This window comes from Manis javanica, chromosome 13, assembly GCF_040802235.1.
Source record: "Manis javanica isolate MJ-LG chromosome 13, MJ_LKY, whole genome shotgun sequence".
NCBI lineage: Eukaryota > Metazoa > Chordata > Mammalia > Pholidota > Manidae > Manis > Manis javanica.
This window is the reverse complement of record NC_133168.1, coordinates 10157575-10179701: the sequence shown is the minus strand read 5'-3', so window position 1 is coordinate 10179701 and position 22127 is coordinate 10157575. Positions and strand designations below refer to the sequence as shown.

Here is a 22127-nt window from a genome sequence, read left to right as displayed (position 1 = left end):
CAACAGAGAAACAAGATAAGGGAGACTGGAAATGAGTTTATAAGAAAATGTTGATTAGACAGTAGAAATTTCTAACTATATATCAGATGGCGGAAATGTACAGGAAAGTGTATAGTATATATGCTAAAAGTATTGAAGTTTAAATTTTTCTTAAGTCACAAATCTATATAATTCTTGGATTCTAAGGTCATGGCTGAGATTAATGAAGGTTACACTTAAATAGTTCAGAGATTGGTTTGCTAACATCCAGAATGACTAAAGGCTTTTTTCTTTTGCCCTTGAAAATACCAGCCAATAACCTGTCTCACTAGATGGCCCCTTCTGGACTCTAATCAAAGCTTATTTAACTGTCATTTATAGGATTCAGCCACACAGGGATGAAGGATGTCAGATGTAGAGAAGCATGCTATTTTATTTCCTTCTACTATTTGATTTAGCATAAACTACTGGATTCATTATAAGGGTAACCCAAAATAAGAGAAAAACGGAGATGTTTTTAAATTAATACTTAGTAAGATTGAAATTTGGACGTGCTAAAAAAAACTCACAGAAACTAGTAAAAATAGATTCCTGAGGAAAGGTGCTCTTATTTACTCAGAGGATATATAAAGAAATGTCTGGCACAGAGGCTGACTCTAATCTGGTGTGCAGTGGATGATGAACAGCATATAGGGAGCAGCTGCATGTGTTTAAATAATTAGCACCACCACCGCTCTTCATTTACCGTTACTTCTTTTTGGCTGCAGGATGTGCTGCCATCCAGACACCTCCTTCTATCAAATACCTTCTTTTTGCCAATTACATGAAATTTTGGAGCAAAACTGCCAATGCTTCCTTTACCCTTTTCACAAATTACATCTGTTTCACATATGCAGTCTCTTAGTCCAAGGAACCACAGAAAAACTCTCTGGATGGTGACCTCAACTGGTATTTCGTCTTCTAAGGATGTCCTCAGTTGGGGTTGAATAGTATGAACAGCAAGAAATCCATTTACTACCTGTGTGACCTTGAGCAGCAAGCCACTGAACTTCCTCTGTATCTCAATTTTCTTTCAGGAAATTGAAGACCATAATTACCTCACATCACTGAGATAAATATTAAAAGATCTGTACTTTGTATATCTAATGAAATACTACTCAAAGCCCCATTCCGATTTTCCTTTTTCTCACAGGATGGGGAAATGATACTTGTTTGTCTAATCTAACTCAGCTTAAATGTCTCAAGGAAAGTAAACGTCTAACAACCAAGAAATTATTTTTAGTTTCCTGAAAAAATTCATTTTATATTGAGGTACTTGCAATAAAATGTACATCTTAAGTGGAAGCTCGATGAATTTTGTTCTAGGTGTACATTCATGCAACCATCACCCAGATCAAGATATCAGATATTGTTTTTGCACCTTATACCTATTTCACCCATTACCCCCAATCCCCTTTGACAACTACCAGTCTGCGTATGATTCTATTTTTGTTTATGTTTTTTACAGTCTGAATAAAAGTGAAATCGTGTGGTATTTGTCTTACTCTGTCTGACCTATTTCACTTACCATATACCCTCTGGATCCATCCATGTTGTTGCAAATAGCAAGATTTCACCTTTCTGTGGCCGAGTAATATTCCATTGTATATTTGTACCACATCTTATTTATCCATTCATCTTTTGGTGGACATCTTGGTTGTCTCCATGTTTTGGCTATTGTAAATAATGCTGCAACAAACAGGAGTGCATATATCTTTTCAAATTGGTGATTTTGTTTTCTTTCCCTAAATTCTTAGAAGGGAATTACTGGGCCATATACTAATTCTGATTTAAGATTTTTGAGATACCTCCATACTGCTTTCCTTAGTGGCTGTAACCAATCTTCAATCCCACCAAGCAGTGTACAAGAGTTCCTTTTCTCCACATCCTTACCAAGAGTTGTTATTTCTTGTCTTGTTGATGTAAGTCATTCTGATGGGTGGGAAATGATACCTCATTGTGGTTTTGACTTGCATCTTCTTAATACGTAATGATGTTGAGCATATTCTCATGTGTCTGTCAGCCATCTGTTATGTCTTCATTGGAATAATGTCTATTCAGGTCCTCTGCCCATTTTTAAAAATCAGATTATGATTTTTTGGTGTTCAGTTTTATGAGTTCTTTATGTATTTTGGATATTAGCCCCTAATCAGATACATCAGTTGAAAATATACTGTCCCAAAAGTAAGCTTTTTATTTTGCTGATGGTTTCCTTTGCTCTGCTGAAGCTTTTTAGTTTGATGTAGTCCCACTTGTTTATTTTGCTTTTGTTTCCCTTGCTGGGGAAGATATTCAGAAAAAAAATACTACTGTTGATATCCAAGAGTTTACTGCCTATATTTAGGTCTTTAATCTATTTCGAGTTTATTTTTGTGTATGGTGTAATACTAATCCAGTTTCATTATTTTGCATGTAGCAATCCAGTTTTCCTGTGAGCACCATTTATTGACAAGACTGTCTTTCCTCCATTATACATTCCTGCCTCCTTTGTCATGTATCAATTGACCATATAGGCTTCAGGTTACTGTAAGACTCTCTATTCTGTTCCACTGGTCTTGGACTATGTATCTGCTCTTGTACCAGTACTGTACTGTTTTAGTTACTGTAGCTTTGTAATATAGTTTGAAATAAGGAGGCATGATACCCCAAGTTTGTTGCTTTTTCTCAAGATTGCTTGGACTATTTGTTCTTGTTGTTGTTGTTTTCAGATTCCACAGAAATTTTAGGGCTATTTGCTCTAGCTCGAAAAATAATTACATTGGTATTCTGATAGGGAATGCATTGAATCTCTACATTGCTTTGGGCAGTAAAGTCATTTTAACAATATTAATTCTTACCTGTGAGCAGGACTCAATAAAATCAGAAATGAAAGAGAAGTTACAACCAACACTACAGAAATACAAACGATTATAAGAGACCAGTGTGAAAAAGTATATGCCAACAGATTGGACAACATACAAGATATGGATAAACTCCTAGAAACATACAATCTTCCAAGACTGAATGAAGAAATAGAAAACCTAAACAGACTGATTACTAAGAAGGAAATTAAATTGGTAACCAAAAAACTCAACAAACAAAAGTCTATGACCAGAAGTTTTCACAGATGAATTGTACCAAGCATTTAAACAAAAGTTAATACCTATCCTTCTCAAACTACTGCAGAAAACAGAAGAGGAAGAAACCTTCCAATTTCATTCTATGTGGTAGGCATTACTTAATACCTAAACCAAAGACACTACCAAAAAAAAAAAATTTCAGACTATTTTACCTAATGAACATTGATACAAAAATCTCGACAAAACATTAGCAAATTGAGTTAAAAAACACTTTAAAGGAAATCATCACTCACCATGACCAAGTGGGATTTATTCCAGGGATGTAAGGATGGTTCAATATCTGCAAATCAATCATGTGCTACACCACACTTAGAAATGGATGGATAAAAAGTATATGTTCATGTCAGTATATGCAGAAAAAGCATTTAACAAAGCTTATCATCCATTCATGATAAAAATGCTCAACAAAGTGGGTATAGTTGGAACATATCCTAACATAATAAAGGCTATACACAACCAACCAACAGCCAACACCATAGTCAATGGTGAAAAGCTGCAAGCATTTACACTAAGATCAGGAACAAGACAAGGACGCCCTCCCTCACACTTCAACTCATATTCATATCTAGACTACTCTCATAGAACTGTGAGTCCTGCCTGAGCAATCAAGCAAAAAAATAAATGAAAGTTATTCAAATTGGTAAGGAAGAAGCAAAACTGGTCCTATTTGCAGATGATATTACATATAGAAAACCCTAAAGACTCCACCAAATACTATTAATAAATGAATTCAGTAAAGTCACAATGTACAAAATCAATATACAGAAGCCTGTTGTAATTCTATACAGAAGGAATAAATTAACAGAAAGAGAAATTAATAATCCCATTTACAATTGCATCAAAAAGCAAATTAGCTATGAAAAAGTCTAACAGGTAAAAGACCTATATTGTGAGAACTATAAGACACTGATGAAAGACACTGAATATATAACAAGGAAGCAGTGAGAGGATGGTAGAGTAGGGCAGCAAGATAAAAACCTCCTCCCATGTACACTGAGAAAACAACTACAGCAAATACAAATAACCCTGAAAATGACCAGAGGAGTGTAGAACAGACCATCTACACACAGGGAAGAAAAGAGGACCACATTCAGAAGGGTAAAGGGGCAGAACTGTGATCGATCAGGACCCAAGCCCTTTCCCCATCCCAGTCCACAAGCAGGAGGGAGAGGAATTGAGCAGGGAGGGAAGAACACCCAGGAATCCTGCACACTTGACCCTGGAGACCTGCTCTGCAAACACAAGTCCACATGCATATTAGGACACAAAAAGAGCCTCAGTAAATTTAAAGAGATTGAAATTGTATCAAGCATCTTTTCAGATCATAATATATGACTCTAAATATGTTACATGCAGAAAGCTTAAAAAATGAAAAACACAAACACATGGAGGCTAAACAACATGCTTCTAAATAATCAAAAGATCAGTGAACAAATCAAAGAGGAACTCAAACAATACATGGAAAGAAATGAAAATAGAAACAGGACGATTCAAAATATGTGGGATGCAGCAAAAGCAGTTCTAAGAGAAAAGTACATAACAACACAGGCCTATGTCAAGAAATAAGATCAATCCCAAATAAACAATCTAAATTCACTAGAAAAAAGAACTTGAAGAAAAAACAAAGCCTAAAGTAAGTAGAAGGGGGCACATAATAAAGATTAGAGCAGAAACACATACAGAAGAATAAAACAGAAAAAGATCAATCAAACCAAGACCTGGTTCTTTGAGAAGATAAGCAAAGTTGACAAAGCCCTAGCCGGACTTATCAAAGAAAAGGGAGGATGCAAATTTAAAAAATCAGAAATGAAACAAGAAGTTACAACTTACACCACAGACATGAAATTATTAGAGAATTCTGTGAAAAATTATATGCCAATAAATTGGACAAACTAAAAGAAATGGAAAAATTCCTAGAAACATACAATCTTTCTAAGACTGACCTAGGAAGAAATGGAAAATCTGAACAGACCAATTACCAGTAACAAAATTGGATTTTTAATAAAAAAAAAAAACTTCCAACAAACCAAAGTCAGATCAGATGGCTTCACAGGTCAATTCTATCAAACATTTAAAGAGCCAATAACCAACCTTCTTAAAGTAGTCCAAAAAATAGAAGAGGGAATACTTCCAAACTCATTGTATGAGGCCAGTATCACTCTAATACCAAAACAGAAAAAGACACTACAAAAGAAGAAACATATAGACCAATACCCTTGATTAACATTGATGCAAAAACCCTCAACAAATTATCAACAAACTTAATTAAAAAATAGAGTGAAAGGATCATCACAACTAAGTGGAAGTTATTTCAAGGATTCAAGGATGGTACAATATTTATAATCAATGAGATACACATTTACAAAAGAATGATAAAAAGCATATGATCATCTCAATAGATGCTGAAAAAGCATTTGACAAAATTCAACATCCATTCATGATAAAAACTCAACAAAATGGGTATAGAGGGAACATACCTCAACATATAAAGACCATATATGACAAACCCACAGCCAACACCATAGTCAGTAGTGAAAAGCTAAAAGCTTTCCTCTAAGGTGAGGAACAAGACAAGGATGCCCACTTTCACCACTTTTATTCAGCATAGTACTAGTAAACTTAGCCATGGCAATAAGACAAGGAGATAAAAGGCATCCAAATGGGTAAAGAAGAAGTAAAACTGTCATTATTTGCACATGAAATGATGCTACATCAACATCCTAAAAACTCTACCAAAAAACTATTAGAACAACTGGATTCAGCAAAACTGTAGATATAAAACCATTATACAGAAATTTGTTTCACTACTAAATACTAACAATGAACTAGCAAAATGAGAAATCAAGAAAACTACTCCATTTACAATTGCATTGAAAAGATTACAATACCTAGGAATAAACCTAACCAAGGAAGTGAAAGACCTCTATTCTGAAAACTATAAGACACTGGTGAAAGAAAATGAAGAAACAAATGGAAATCTGTCCCATGTTCATGGATAGGAAGATTTAATATTGTCAAAATGACCATCCTGCCCAAAGCAATTTACAGTGCAATCCCTATCAAAATATCAATGGTAATTTTCAATGAACTAGAAAAAGTAATCCTAAAATTTATATGGAACCACAAAAGACCTTGAATAGCCAAAGAAATCTTGAAAAAGAAAAACAAAGCTGGGAATATCATGCTGTCTGAGCACAAACTATATTACAAAGTTACAGTAATTAAAACAGTATGGTTCTGGAACAAGAACAGACATATTGGTCAATGGAATAGAACGGAGACCTAGAAATAAACCCACACATATATGGTCAATTAATATATGATAAAGGAACCATGAGTATACAATGGAGAAAACACAGTATCTTCAGTAACTGGTGTTGGGAAAACTCAACAGCTACATACAAGAGAGTGAAACTGGATTACTGTCTAACTCCATACACTAAAGTAAACTTTAAGTGGATTAAAGATCTAAGTATAAGTCCTGAAACCATAAATCTGTTAGGAGAAAACATAGACAAAAATCTTGAATGTAAGCATGAATAATTTTTTTCTGGACGTGTCTCCCCAGGCAAGGGAAACAAAAGCAAAAATAAACAAGTGGGACTGTATCAAACTACAAAGCTTCTGTACAGCAAAGGAAACCATCAACAAAACAAAGACACAATCTACAGTGGAGAATATATTCATAAATGATGTATCTGCTAAGAGGTTAACATAAAAAATATATAAACAACTCATATGACTCAAAATCAAAAAAACACACAAATAATCCAATTAAAAAATGGCCAGAGGCACTGAATAGACATTTTTCCAAAAGAGGCATACAGATGGCTGACAGACACATGAGAATATGCTCAACATCACCAGACATCAGAGAGATGCAAATCAAAACAAGAATGAAATATCACTTCACATAGGTCAGGGTGGCTAATTTAAAATAAATAAATAAAAAAGTGTTGGAGAGGGTGTATAGCAAAGGAGACCCTTGTTTTATAGAACCACATGTTCCCTCCAGTGTTGGAGGGAATCTAAATTGGTGCAGCCACTATGCAAAGCAGTATATACAGAGGTTTCTCAAAAAAACAAAAAATAGAAATACCGTATGACCCAGCAATTCCACTTCTGGGAATTTACCTACATTATTACTAATTCATAAAGATATATGCCCATCTATGTTTTATCACAGAATTATTTACAATAGCTAATATATGGAAGCCAGTATTGTACACTGATGGATAAAGATGTGATCATACATACAATGAACTATTACTCAGCCATAAAGATTGCCATTGTGACAACAGGGATGGACCTAAAGGGTATTATCTTAGTGAACTTAGGGAGGGTGATACCCCCAGCTTTGTTGTTCTTTCAGACAAAGAGAAATACCATGATTTTATTTACATGTGATTCTATAAAACAAAAGAAATGAAGAAGTAAACAAAAAGTACATACATACGTAAACACAGAGAACAGACTGCTGGTTGCCACAGGCTGGGGTGTGGGTGAAATAGGTAAAGGGGATAAAGAGGTACAAACTTCAAAATATAAGTCATGGGATGGAAGTACAGTATTGGGAATATAGTCAATATAACTTTTATATGGTGATAGATGGTAAGTACACTTATAGTAATATTTAACAGTGCATATAATTTTCAAATTACTATGTTGTACATCTGAAACCAACATAATACTGTAGTTCAACTATATTTCATAAGGTTCTTAAAGTTGCTAGAAGTTTGATCCTTTAAGCTAGGCCTTTGTGATTTCCTTGTTTATGATTGGATCCCCAAATCTCAAGGTTCCCTTTGACCTAATATAATGCATTATTGCTGTTAAAGCCCTAGGAATTACCCAACTAAGTGATAAATTCATGAGTGGAGATTATTAAAGAAGAGTATTAAGAGGTCTGTGGTTGAAATATTAGGGCAAACCTGTATTTAGGATGCTGGTGGAATACAAGGTAGCAACAGGACAATGCTAATGACAAACTACTTTATAAATTAGAATTCAGAGGAGGAAACTTTTTAACTGAGGTTAGAGAAAGGTCAAAAATAGGAAATTAAGATGATTTTTGGCTGGAAGAAGCTTGATTTGACAAATAGGATATAATAAGCTTTGCTCATAAAGAATTTTCCGAGTGCAGATGGTACCCCATTTACAGTGGTATGACTTACCATTTTTCAACTTTATGCTGGTGTGAAGTGATACGCATTCAGTAGAAACCATGGTTCAAATACTGAATTTTGCTCCCTCCTGGGTTAGTGACATGCAGTATGACACTGTCTTAGGATTCGGGGCTGCCCAGAGCCACAGCTCCCGATCAGTCCTGCAATCACCAGGATAAATACCCAATACTCTTACAACCATTCTGTTTTTCATTTTCAGTACAGTATTCAAGGAATTACATAAGATACTCAATACTGTATGATAAAACAAGCTTTGTGTTAGATGATTTTGCCCAACTGTAGGCTAATGCAAGAATTCTGAGAATATTCATGATAAGCTAAGCTAAGCTGTGATGTCCTCTAAGTTAGGTGTATTAAATGTACTTCCAACTTACAATATTTTCCAATTTGTTAGTTTATTGGGACATAACCCATTGTAAGTCAAGGGAGATATGTTTTAAGATTAGGTCAATTCAGTGAGATGACGGCAGGCCCAGACTAACAGAGAGACTGGTTTCCATATAGGAAAGAGATGAAAGTCCAGTTCAAAGGGAAATATTAGGAAAAATTTCCAGAATCAGTTGGATCATTTTGAACCTGCTACAAATTGTGCTATAATACCCTATGTGCTAAGCTGTATTCTATACACTAAGTAGATGTCATCATCTTCATTCTGTAGATGAGGATTGCAGGCCAGCACTTACTAACTAGCTTGGGCAAGTTATTTAACCAGTCCAAGACTGTTATTAGAGGAGGATCATGCTGTCTACCTCATCACTGTTCTGAAGATTGAATGGTCATAAATATCTACATACGTATGTACACACATAAACACACAACAGCACTTAGCAGGAATGTCATACATATTTCTGGCACTATACTATGGGAACAATATCAAGGTACCCCTAGGGGACGGTCATGGCGGCCCAAGTGAATTTGACTGCAGGCTTCCTTTGATGAACAGGTTTCTCCTTCTCTTTTGTAGGTCGTAGACGTAAGTAGAGAAGGCCAAGAAGAAGTGTTCTATGGGCCTGCGCTCCCTTTTGCTTCCAACGGGGTAGCGGCTTGCTTCCTGCCGGCCCCATATTTCACATGCCCTGACCTTCAGACTCTTCAAGTGCCTCATCACAGGATCGGCACCGTCTGAAAAGCCAAAGCTATTAATGACCATGATGAATGAACACGAGGGAAAAAAGGCCTGACTTGTGGATCCAGGCATGACAAGACTCAGTACTCAGTGGTTCCCTGTTTTGTTTGATGGGTCTTATATTCAGATAAACATGAGCAAAAAATGAACAGTTTTCTAAAATATATTATTGAAAACTCCTATCACCCTTCTCTTTGTGTGTCAACATACAATACCATCTGTATGACTTTTACTGTGGTGTAATTTAGTGCCGACTTAGTGGCCCATTATTGTCCCATGGGTCTTCGGAGCATTCTTTGTACACTTTTTGTAATCAGTGCTGTCTAGGACATGACACTGTGAGGGATGTCATTTACTTCACATGATCTGAAAAAAAAAAAAGAAATCCTCAGTACTTAATCCCTTTACTCCTTCAACCTGGGCTTGTAATTTTTCTTTTAAAAATTTAACATTATGCAGCCCCACTCAATCAATACTCAGCATATGACATCCTGAAATTTAAATGCCATATACTCAAGGCAATATGAACAAGACATTATGGTGAACAGCAGCCAGAATACCCAGACTTCTCTTCATGGATACACTGTGACATTGGGCCAGAAGTTAACTTCTCAGTGCTACTTTCCCCACCTTTTAAGGAGGATAGTTAGTGATTTCATATTAATTCAGAAGTATTTTGGGAAGATTAGACAAATGCTCTGAAGTATTTAAAAAAATTGTACTGAGAAGTATAAGGTATTTTACTGTCTTTAGAACAGTATAACTGAAAAGGGAGATTACTTTTGAAGTTTACAAATTACCAAATAAAACCTGGAACACATGCGAGTGGATAAATGACCCTGAAAAGCATGGGAAAGAGATGCTAAGAAAAAGGGAATTTGCCAAAGCCAAAGATTCCTAAACTTGTACAAATTCTTGTTTCAAATAAGTTTCCCCAAAACCACACTTAAACTCATTTGGTGAAAATGACATTCTGAAGCTCAAAAAAAAAAAAATACTAATGTACTAATTTTGGTACTATAAAGAGCTTTGACATAAATTTGAACCTAGACTCAGTAGTTCTAATAAAAGTTTTTCCACTTTGTTAAAGGTTATGTCAATCTTGAGAGCTTGTGGGATTCTTTTCCACTGCCAATACTTAGTTTATTAATACCGCTTTCAATAATGCGTAAGAATTCTTAGGCTAGGTTTTTGGATTTGCTTCGTTTATAACAAGAAAAAGAAACACTCAATAGCCACATGTGAACATGCATTCAAACAAAAATAATGTTAGTTTTTCTTTTCCTAATCCTGTTAGGATCTAAGTCACCTTTATTAAGGCTTTTCTTCCTTGGCATAGTCATTTAGCAATCTTTGTCTTACAAGAAATTCATTTTATTCATGGAACCACTTTTAGTAACAGACGTGAATCTCTTAAATTTTTATCCTCAATACAGAATTCACTAACTTTATGCATTGTTGTAAGGGGTCTAAAACATTTAAGTCAAACATAACTTCTGGTTATTCAGATTAAAGGGCAGGAAAAGAGACTAGGGGGTAAGGAAAGAGGTTACATTTTAAAGAGCAGTGATAGACAAAGACAAAAAATCTTAAAAGAGAATCTGTCCAACCTCTGAAAAATAATGAAAATTGATAATGATATAATTGGTATTTAGAATAAGTCTCTTTAAAAGGTATAAACCATCTAAACTATAATTTTAAAATGCCTTACCAAGTCAGGAAAATGGACTCCAGCACTTCAGAAATCTATTCAACAAGGACCTAAGCAAGAAATATTTCAGATTTACTAAAATTTCTATTTGACACATGAATTTCCCCTCTAGAAGTTTTACCTTATAAACCATTAAAAATCCAGACCCTATATCCAGTGAATGAAAAGGAAAATGGTCTAAAGATAAGCTTGCCTGATAGCAGGAAGGCAGCCTGAGATGACTCTTGATTTTTTATGTGTGTAGATTTCTAATTATTCATTTAAAACAAATTGATAATGTATTATCAAACCCCTTTTCGGTGAACTTTTAAGTGTTATTCACCAAATACTTAAGAGTAAAGTTTTGCATAGCTTTTGGGAACATTGTTTATTGCCAAAGAACAGCATCCATAGTACAATATCCCTCCTCACATCACTTATAATTATATCCTTTTCCTCAAATTATCAATAATAATGCAAATCCTCAAAACTGGTCATATAAACCAAATTCCATTGAAACTATTCAAATACATATTTCCATTTAAGTGAACTATTCTACAATAATTCATCTTCCATTTCACTCTTCAAAATTAAAGGTTATATTGTGTTTGTATTTAAATTACTAGATTAATTCAAATTTCCATAGTAAGACTGTGAAACCTCCAATCATTTAAACATCGTTTCAAGATTTAACCCAAAAAAGAAAAAGTGGTACCACACAGATACCAACAGTGTTGGGGGAAAATCCAGCAAAGAAATGAATCTCTAAACTAATATGTATGTAAAATGCAATAAAGTATCTTTGATCCTTAATAACAAAATGCCAATTAGATTGTGATTATGGTATTTTTCACTATTTCTCTTCATATTTTCCTCACAGTTTAACCACATGTATATTGTATCCCCTTTAGCCACTCTAATAGCTGGAAACTTTCTACTGTTTTACTAGAGTACAAAAGCAATAGGAATAAGAAATTATTCCTCCAGGTAACATGGTTCATTTTTTTTGGTTTTCAAATAGTCATCTGTCACATAAAGGGAAGCTGCATAATCCCAGATGCAAGTTAAGTATATACATTTTTTATTATATATCATTATTATATTCACAAATAACTTATAAATATGTGTATAAAAATTCCCAGAATTTTTCTCAAAGCACAATTCGATAACTATTAGCACAATAATAACTTTAATAAGCAGAAATTAGTTCTAATACTTGGTATTGATTTTGGTAACCTTATCAATATAGTTTATCATAGAATCAAAATACAAGTTTCCTATCTTATTAAATACATGAAAGAATACGTTAGTTTGCTAGCTTCCCAAACTGTTTTAACCAAACAAAACATGTTTTTTATATTGGCATATCACACACTTGACTGACAAGGCAATATTTTTAACCCTAGGAAGAAAAAGCAGGAGATTCAGTTTTTAGGAAATGGACGGCTTCTGTAAAAAGTCTCTCAATCAAAAAGCAGTGCTTTAATATAGATAATACAGCTTTTGGTGATGTTTCTATGGTATTTACCTTTTATCCCTGAAGCACAAGTGCTGTATTAACATGTAGGATTTAGGGAAGGCGGGTTTCCTAGAGGCCTTTCCCAGCTGCAGAGGCTTGTCAATTTTTTATGTAACACATCATTTTAACAAAGGAGAAATAAAAACTACCAGATTCTGTGAAAGTACATGAAAACGGGTCCATGTAACTCTTTCAGAACAAAATAGCTTTAAAAATTTGTGACACATGAAGATGATGATAATGGGTAATGAATACAGTCTAACAACCCACAAATGATCATTTTTTTACATAGATATCCAAGTAGAGTTAAATATGCTTAAGAAAATAAAACATGCTAGGAATAGGTAAGGATATACAATTTTTAAACTATGAAATTCTTCTAAGGCAAACAAACTCAATGCCTTGTGCAGAGACAAGCTCCATGTTTTTTTCTTTTTCCATGGAAATATAATTAAATGTTCAATTAAAATTCAAATCATAACCAAATCTGAATGTCCAATAAAGTCTTTTCACTATGCTGTGGTCCTTTAATCATCTCTTTCACACTCCATTTGATATTTTATAGAAATTATTTGGAATACTTATGTAGCCAACATGTATATTTAAATTGACTTCCTATCAAGGTTTCTGCAGAAAGGAGGGTATTATAAGCTGGCACACTGAACAAAGCCCAGAGTGTAGCATGAACATGGAATTGGACAGTCTGAGACAGTCTAGTCTCCTGCGGAGTCTGGCTGCGGAAAGTCTCCTGATTGAAGGGTTTGAATGTCAGCTTATTAACAACGGGAAATAAGTGAGGATCCTTAAGCAGAAAAGTAACAGAAGCAAAGTAATATTTTAGGAATACTGACATCAGAATTATCTGAAAGATAAATCGCAGGAAAGAAGACTAGATATAAGAAAATAAGAAATAGATTAGAATGCCTAACAGAAAAAAGTTTGCATGCATGGGATGGCAAAAAGAAAAAAAAATAGCAAAAGTCTGTACGGTGATCAACTAAAACTAGGGAAAAATGAAGCATCCCAGATGCTGCTGAAGTTTCAAAGGCTATGTGACTTGGGAAAACTGTGTATTCCCTACATAGAAAATGAAGTCAAGAGCTAACGTGGAATAGGTGATAAGGGCAGCTTGACACGCTGCCTTGAGATTTCAGGTGAAGCCAACGAGAGAGGTTTAGAGAAAAATTAGCATTAAAAATACATTTGAGAGAGAAAATTACGTGCCAGTGTTAGCAGTTCCCTACTAGAAGAAATGCTGAGATGGAAGAACGGGAAAGTGCTCTCGAAATAGTGTCTGTAGGAAGCCACAGTAATCACTGAGGAAGGGATGAGAAGATGAAGGAAACTGCAGAGAGGCCGCTGAGGACGGAGAACGTCATCTCAGGTTTCACCAAAAGAGGTTGGCTTACGTGACAATGGCAATAAAAAGCAGCCTCAGAGATTACAGGTTATTTAGGGGAAAATGTATACTAAGGAAGCAGGTATAGGTACTCTAAGTCTGGGAATGGAAAAAGGATGAAAGTAATAAGGAAAGGTCAGTGAAGATTTTCAAGAAAAGGAAACGAATCATAAATTTTTTTCTTCAATCAAAAGTGTCTTAAAAATTTTACTGATACCTAAAAAAAAAAAAAATATATATATATATATATATACACACACACACACACATACATATACCTGTTTTGTTACAAACTTTTTCTGATTTTTAAGTACAAAATTTAGTTATTAGCCTCTACAGATATATACCTTAATGCATGATTCAGCACCAGCTTTTCTTATCCTTTAGTTTCATACTCTAAGAAGCAAGATTTTCAAAGTTATCTTTATCAATCTCCGTTGGAAAATCAAAAGCATATATTTTCATAAATAACCTCTTTAAAGGCACCACCTTAAAAAGATAAAATTTCAATTGCTGAAATAAGCAAAGTAATACATTCTTAGTTTAATAATTCACTATCATAATGAAGAGAAACTCAGTGCTCTGAAGAATATTATGTGCCTTAAAGGGGCTTTTATTCATTAAATTTGTTGGAAGTAGTGACAGTTGACTTGGGGGAAGCGGCTCTGGGTTTGAAATTCAAGTGGATTCCCAACACTAGGATTCCAACTCTTTTTACCCAGTAATGCTCATCACAAAAAGAAGGCAAGGACAAGAGCCCAACTGGTAAAATCAATTTGGATGAGACAGCTAATGGGTTGAGACCGTGGCTGCCAACGGACACTTGCCTAGTTCCCTGCAAACATGGAAGATGCGAAGTTATAAGAGGCTCAACTGAAGATCAAGGAGATGAATCGACAGACCTCTAGACCTCTGGTTATTTGTAATCATAAGATTTTCCAGATATTACTATTTATTCCCTTTTCTTAAAGGCGATTGTTTAGCCCTCTTCTGGTATATCTTTTGATGACAACTACAAAAGAAAGGATGAGTAGAGAAAACATCTGGCCACTGTTGTTAACTTAAGCATAAACACTGCTGGCTTAAGTCTAAAACAATTTTACGTGTTATCTGTATGATCATTCAGCCACATCCAGTCCACTCCTCAGAGTCAAGTACACTTGGTGACAGTTTTATTCATGAACCTGCCTCACACATAGTATAATAAAGGATAACAAATACATACAGTCCCATCTCCTGATCACCCACCCCCTTAAAAAAAGAAGCCAGCACAGTGTAATTTGACAAAGTACCATATTAAAACATAACTTGTAAGACAAAAACAAAAACAAAACAAATCACTAACAAGGCAGAACGTCACATTACAGTAAAAAGTCCATGGATCAACCAGTACAGAGCTGCTTAACAGGCGTACACAAATAATACTCCCAGTTAGGAAAAGTTTGATTTAGTTTAACTAAAATCTCTTTGAAATAGAATGAAGTTTGATAAATTACAGAAAGGCTATGACATATGTAATTAACCTTTATTTCCTTATTTATATAATTTATATTTACAGGTATGTAAGGAAAAAAATCCTTGAAAGTATTTTTAACAGAATATTATACAATTAATTAAAAGGAGGAGCCAAAATGGCACAAAGCGGCTTTAGACAGTTGTAATTAATATAGATGAAGAATCACAAAATGTTAGGTTTTATCATTTTCCAGTCTCTGCATCTCATCTTGTCCCACTTGTCCAAGGTGAGATAAAAGTTTGCTATAGGCTTCCCTGTTCAAGAAAAAAGAAAAGGCAGACATTACATTTATTAAATTTTCCGCTTAAGTATTTACAAATTAAGATTCCCTGAATGTTTGTGTACACCCCCCCCACCCACACACACAATGTGATTCAAGTCCTTTGATTCCTTAATAAACTTTGAGACATATGAGTGCTAAGCCCTCTGAAGCAATCTGTTTAGGAACTACGGGCCTATTTTCACAAGGGTTGTAACTCTTTTGAGAAAAATAATACCCTTATTATCTATTTTTGACCAAAAACTGTAGTATCTAACTTGGCCACTCACATCATTCACTGGATACACATGATATAGTTGACTCAGTCAGTCAAGCATGTCCCTCAAAGGGCTGATTTGCCACCATGGATTTTATACAAAGTAAGACACCTGATGTCCCCTTCCTGATGAGGAACACTGAATATGCTTCTAGCAATGACAGCATTGCTGAAATACATTGCTTTCCAAGGTGATCACTTTGACAAGAATAATATGTGAATGGATGTGTCAACCATAGTACTGAAACATTTTTAAATTCAAAATAACACACAATGTTTTGGGGAACGGGAAAATAAACCATTTCTAAAAAACAAAATCTAGATTTTATAATCATTGCCCAAAAAAAATGCAGTCAAGTATCAAACAATCAAACATACCTTTGTGTAATATTTCTGCCAAGGCCCCATTTCTGCTCTGAATCCTTCAGAAATTGAGTGAGGGTAGGAATCAAGTGGATAACAACCTGCTGGTTCAATGCTGCTACTATTTCTAAAATGTTGTAAATCTGATAATTGTATCTCATACCATAGTCCTGGATAAAATGCCTGAAAGTAAATCAAGTTACTTATGATTACTTCAGGGGGAATTCCTTGGGCTGTATATGGCATGTGCCATTTACATCGCAATCAGCTGTATTCTGAACACAAGAAAGATTATTTCATGTAAGATTACCTTTAAGAATATAGATGCCATCCACAGACTATTTATAATAGTTAAAAATAAAGGACAGAAATGGCTTATTTCAGTGTGAGCCATGACCAGAGTGACAGCATTGGGAGGAAAAGGGGAAAGCTAGGTTCCTAGGATGGAGAGAAAGGGAACAAATCTAGTCCCAGGGGTGATTCTGCTATACTCTGCATACTGAAATCTGGGAGGTAAGGAAGTGGAAGAGAAAGACAGGAAAAAATGAGCTTGGTTTCTTAGGCATTTTTTAGTTCTTTATATCTCTGGATAAATCAAACAATATTTTTGTGAGAAAAGCAAGTTATTTGTAACATTTTTATATTCCATAACTGAACAAGATCTTGGAGGCCTTTATAAATAAGAATTATATATTTTAACACTAGTATTTCCACTCTCCCCTCCAACAAAATAAAAGCCAAGTAGCTTAATATACTGTACGTAAGAAATATGCACTCTTTGTTCATATAAAATCCTTTCTTTCCTTTTAGGGTTTTATAGTTTTTCACAAATCCACTATTTATTTCAAGTAATCACAATTTAAATAAACTGCAAAAAAGCTGCCAATTAATTATGTAATGAGAAATAAAAAAACCTGAAGAATCAAAGATCCAACACGGAATCAATTATTAATCATGGTAGTGCTAGGTAGAGCTATGTCTAATAAAGGTCAACTGGTAGAAACTGTGAGGAAGAAATACTTAAACACACTGCCCTCACAAAAGCACAAGACTCTAAAGGTGAGGCAGGAACAAACAGAAAATAGTCCTCAAGTTGCACTGTTATTCTCGTCAATGAACAACCACCACACATCTACTCCTACCAAGTCTATGCTTCACAAGTGAAATACACCAGAGCTTTCTGGGTCTACAGTATCCAGACCAACAAGAAAGCCAGTGACATGTCCTTCCACACTGGATCCTGAGTAACATTAGCAGCTCTGAAGGCCTGTGCGCTGGACACTATGACCCACTCACATTTCTCACTTTTTCCTCTTAAATACATGCAAAAATTTTCCTTACTAAATTCTCAGGCCTTTTTAAATCAACTATCTTTCTTCTTGGCACTTTAATTTTTTTAATAAAACAACACAATGTAACAAAAGTATTGCCCAAAATACAATAACTGAAATACTATAAACAAGTAGTAACACATTATGTTTTAGATAATTAGTTATTTAAAAAACATGTTGACTGTCAAATGCAACAGTCTCCTTGCCAGTTGGCATGTTTTCCAGTTACCTAAACACAGAAGTCAGCTGGGGGGCAGGTTCCTGTTCGGACCCCACTTGGCAGGCTTTTACCATGTACTGCAGGTTCTCTGTGGCCAGCCTCTTAACTAGGAGGAAAAACGGTAACATTACACTGTGTCTGAATTGACCATCTGGGTCCTCATTTTTATGAACATGCTTGATTTAGAAAAACTTGCTGTTTTCTTAAAGTATTTATATGCTTTTTTTAAATCAAACTGAAATAGTTACAAATTTTTGCTTTGTTCTAAAGTCTATCTCTCGTTCTATCTCCTTATCTATCATTTTAAGAAAATGTAAAAAGCTTGAGTCTGTTTTTATATTTATATGTTTTTTTCTTAGAAAAGAGCTATGTTCAAAAATGCTATACTATCCTAGTCCTGCAAGTACTGCTATGCACTGAAAAGGCACGCTCTAATAATTCAGCTGATTTACAGGAAAGCAGATTGGTTATTTTTAATTCACCAGCATATTCTTTCCACTCACTAATAAATACATACAAAGCAAATTAGAAGCCACCAATTTACCTTCACTTAAATTTACTCATTTATCATACACACACACAACTATCTGTGATGCTATCTTCCTATCAAAATACAGCACTTAACAAAAAGAACATTTGTTTCTTTAAATATTTAACCAAATTCTTTAAAACTGTGCACTGATACATAAAAATGGGAATAAATATCAAGAATGTAGAAAATTCATGTTCCAGATGCTACTAAAGTTTTTTAATGTTGGTTTTGGTGCATTAAATTAAAGTAGCTGGGAAAAAAAGTGCTTTCACTAAGAATGATTTCAGAAACTGTAATCCATGATAGCAGTAGCACAAAACATATAATATACCTGAAGTTAAGTTTAATTCATAAATATACGGTAATTTTTTCTATAGCACGAAGATAGTGAATAAAAAAGTTACAGCATACTTGTCTTTATTGAGCAAGTAACTTCTCATTTAGATACAATTCTAGAGGCAGTATAACTGCTTCTTAAAAGACATTTTCTTAAAAAGCAACTCCCCAAACCTCTTCTAAGGAAAAGTATCAGAACATGAAGAAATAGCCTTCATAGAGTATTAATAAGCAGTTTTTTAATTAATAGCCTTACTGAGGTATAATTCACATAGCATAAAAAACCTAAGCTTTTCAAGTGTACAATTCATTGGTTTTTAGTATATTCACAGAGTTGGGAAGCCATAATCATTATTTCAGAACTACTTCATCACCTCCCCAAATATCCTCATACCCATTAGCTGTCACTCCATTTCTTCCTCCCCTGGCCCCTACCAATTACTAATCTACTTTCTGTATGAATTTGACTCTTCTGGAAATTGCATATAAATGGAATTACTTGACATGTGGCTGTCTGTGACTGCCTTCTCTTTATTAAGCATGTTTTAAGGTTCATCTCTGCTGTAGAATACATCAGACCTCATTTCTTTTGATGACCAAGTAATATTCCACAGTGTGGACATATCCTGCATTTTTTGTCCATTCATTAGTCGATGGACATTTGGGTTATTTCCATTTTTTGCTATTATGAATAACAATGCTATTGATATTGTTATATAGGGTTTTTAAATACATATGTTTGCCACCTTTATTTCTTAACTGAACTGAGATTTAAAAAAATAATGGATAATCTATTTTTTCAGCTTTTTAAAAATAGCAACAGCTTTACCATCATATAATTCACCTTTGCAATTTACCCATTGAACATGTTACAATTCAGTGGTTTTTAGTATATTCATGAAGTTTTGCATGCATCACAATTTTAGAATATTTTCCTTACCTTGAAAAGAAACCCTGTACCTTTTAACTCTCAATCCCTGTCCTCTGACACTCCTAAGCAATTACTAATCTACTTTCCGTTTCTTTAGATTTAACTATTCTTGGTATTTCACATAAACAGAATCATGTAACGTGGGCTTTTGTAACTGGCTTTTTCGCTGAGAATATTTTCAGGATTTATCCATGTGCGCATGGTATGCAGCAGCACTTCATTCCTTCTTATGGCCAAATACTCCAGTGTATGGATGTGTCCATTTCAAAAAAGCATTTGTCAGTTGATGTGCAGTCTACCTTTCGGCCATTGGGAATAATACGCTATAAACATTAAGTGCAAGTTTCTGTGTAGACATGTTTTCATTAATCTTGGACTACCATTCCCACATGTCCAACACCAGATGCCACAGTATATTTTTTCCCTACATACATGTATAACAATAACAATATTATACACAACAGTAATAGTAGTACAACTTCATTCAGGTACCTGGACCCAATTCCAATGTGTGTAAATATGTGGGAGGGGTCTTCCCACACATACTTACTCCAGGCAATTCTCAAACTCCCGCAGGGTGTTGGAGAACTCAACTCACTTCTGATGCCTGCCCGAAACCAGCACCAGATTCCCAGGTTAAGGCCTCCGTCCTACAAAACTACTCTCCACTCCCCACTCCAATTGTCAGTCGCAAGCCCCAGGCAGTTCCCTGTGCTTCTGACCTGCGGGCTATAGATAGGGGGTTCCCACGACCTCCCCCTTAGGTTCGATTAATTTGCTAGAGTGGCTCACAGAGCTCAGGAAAACACTTAAAACATTTACCAGTTTAATAAGGGGTGTCATAAAGGATGTAAGTTAACAGCCAGATGAAGAGAGACACAGGGCAAGGTCCCAAATAAAGGAGCTTCTACAGCTGTAGAGCTTGGGGCCTGGCTCGGTGGCACGGGGAAGCGGTCTGGTGCCCCAAGCCTAGTTCTCCCTGAATGAGAAGCAGGACTCAACAGAGCACAGCAGGCAAAGCAGAGGGAGCGAGAGAGCAAAAGGCTTTTCCATGGGTTTTGTGAGGGCTTCATGCGCAGTCATGACTGACTAAATTATAGGCGGTTGGCTGATTCAGCCTCCAGCCCCTGCCCTTGGGTGGGGGGCCAAAGTCTCTCATTAACACGACAAAACACCTGTTTCACCTTTAAGACTGCAGTGTTTTCAGGAACTGTGGATGAAAACCAAATATTCCTGGGAAGTATATATTTGGTCATATGAATGACCAAATATGTATTTCTTGTAACTCATTCTATCACATGGACATATACATAGGAACACCACTGCTAGGTTACATGGTAACCCTGTGTTTAACCACCTGAGGAACTACTAGACTGTTTTCCCAAGTGGCTCCACCATTTTACATTCCCAGTAGAAGTAAATGAGGGTCTGATTTCTCCACGTTCTCACCGAACCTTGTGCGTATCTGACTTCTTCATTATAACCAGCCCAGTATGAAGTGGTGTCTCACTGTTGGTTTTGATTTGCATTTCCTTGATGACTAATCATGCTGAGCACTTTCTTCAGGTGCTTATTAGCCATTTGTTTGTATTCTTTGAAGAAATGTCTGTTCAAATCCTTTGCCTAAGTTTTTCATTGATTTTTTACTAATGAGTTTTAACAGTGCTGTATATATTTTACAGACGTTCCCTATAATATAAGTTATTTGTAAATATTTTCTCCCATTGGGAAAAGTGGGTTGTCTTTTCACTTTTTTGAATGGCGTCCTTTGAAGCACAGAAGTTTTTAATTTTGATTAAGTCCAATTTTTTTCTCTTTTATGTCTCATGCTTTGGTGTCATAATTCATTGCCAAATCCACGGTCATGAAGATTTACTACTATGCTTTCTTCTAAGAGTTTATAGTTTGAGCCTGACATTTAGGTCTCTGACCCACTTTGAGTAGCTTTTGGGTGTGGTGTCCAGTAAGGGTACAAGTTCATGCTCTTGCATTGCCTCTCCATTTGACCTCGCACTAGTTGGGGAAAAGACTATACCTCCTCTCGACTGAATCATCTGTCAAAGAGAGTTAGTTGACCATAGACACACAGGTTTCTCTCTAGACTCTCAATTCTATTCCATTGATTGATGTGCCTGTCTTACCCTGGTACCTCACTGTCTTGATTACTGTTGCTTTGTACTATGTTTGGAAATTGTAAAGTATGAATATTCCAACTTTGTTCCTTTTCAACTGTCTGGGCTATTCTGGGTCCCTCACAATTCCACATGAATTGTGGAATCAGACTGTCAATTTCTACAAAGAAGTC

The 22127-nt window shown here is 35.2% G+C and overlaps 2 protein-coding genes across 11 annotated transcripts in view; one reads left to right on the top strand and one right to left on the bottom strand.

Moving 5' to 3' along the window:
• The window catches only part of KLHL32 (kelch like family member 32), a 169112-nt gene extending 159483 nt beyond the window's left edge, over positions 1 to 9629 (top strand). For 7 of the 8 annotated variants that reach the window (XM_073220940.1, XM_017671945.3, XM_017671937.3 and 4 more), the window contains one exon: positions 9288 to 9629. In XM_073220940.1, coding sequence (XP_073077041.1) covers positions 9288 to 9449 — 162 coding nt within the window. In that variant the 3' untranslated portion in view covers positions 9450 to 9629. The other variant, XM_073220937.1, reaches the window with a different exon arrangement.
• A 51-nt stretch (positions 9630 to 9680) lies between these two features.
• The window catches only part of MMS22L (MMS22 like, DNA repair protein), a 116920-nt gene continuing 104473 nt past the window's right edge, over positions 9681 to 22127 (bottom strand). For 2 of the 3 annotated variants that reach the window (XM_073220934.1, XM_073220935.1), the window contains exons 23-25: positions 18033 to 18129; positions 16488 to 16655; positions 15213 to 15827 (exon numbers count right to left, since the gene is read on the bottom strand). In XM_073220934.1, the coding sequence (XP_073077035.1) occupies positions 15746 to 15827; positions 16488 to 16655; positions 18033 to 18129 (347 nt within the window). In that variant the 3' untranslated portion in view covers positions 15213 to 15745. Of the gene's footprint in view, positions 9816 to 11160; positions 11211 to 15212; positions 15828 to 16487; positions 16656 to 18032; positions 18130 to 22127 lie in introns of those variants that run through there. The other variant, XM_073220936.1, reaches the window with a different exon arrangement.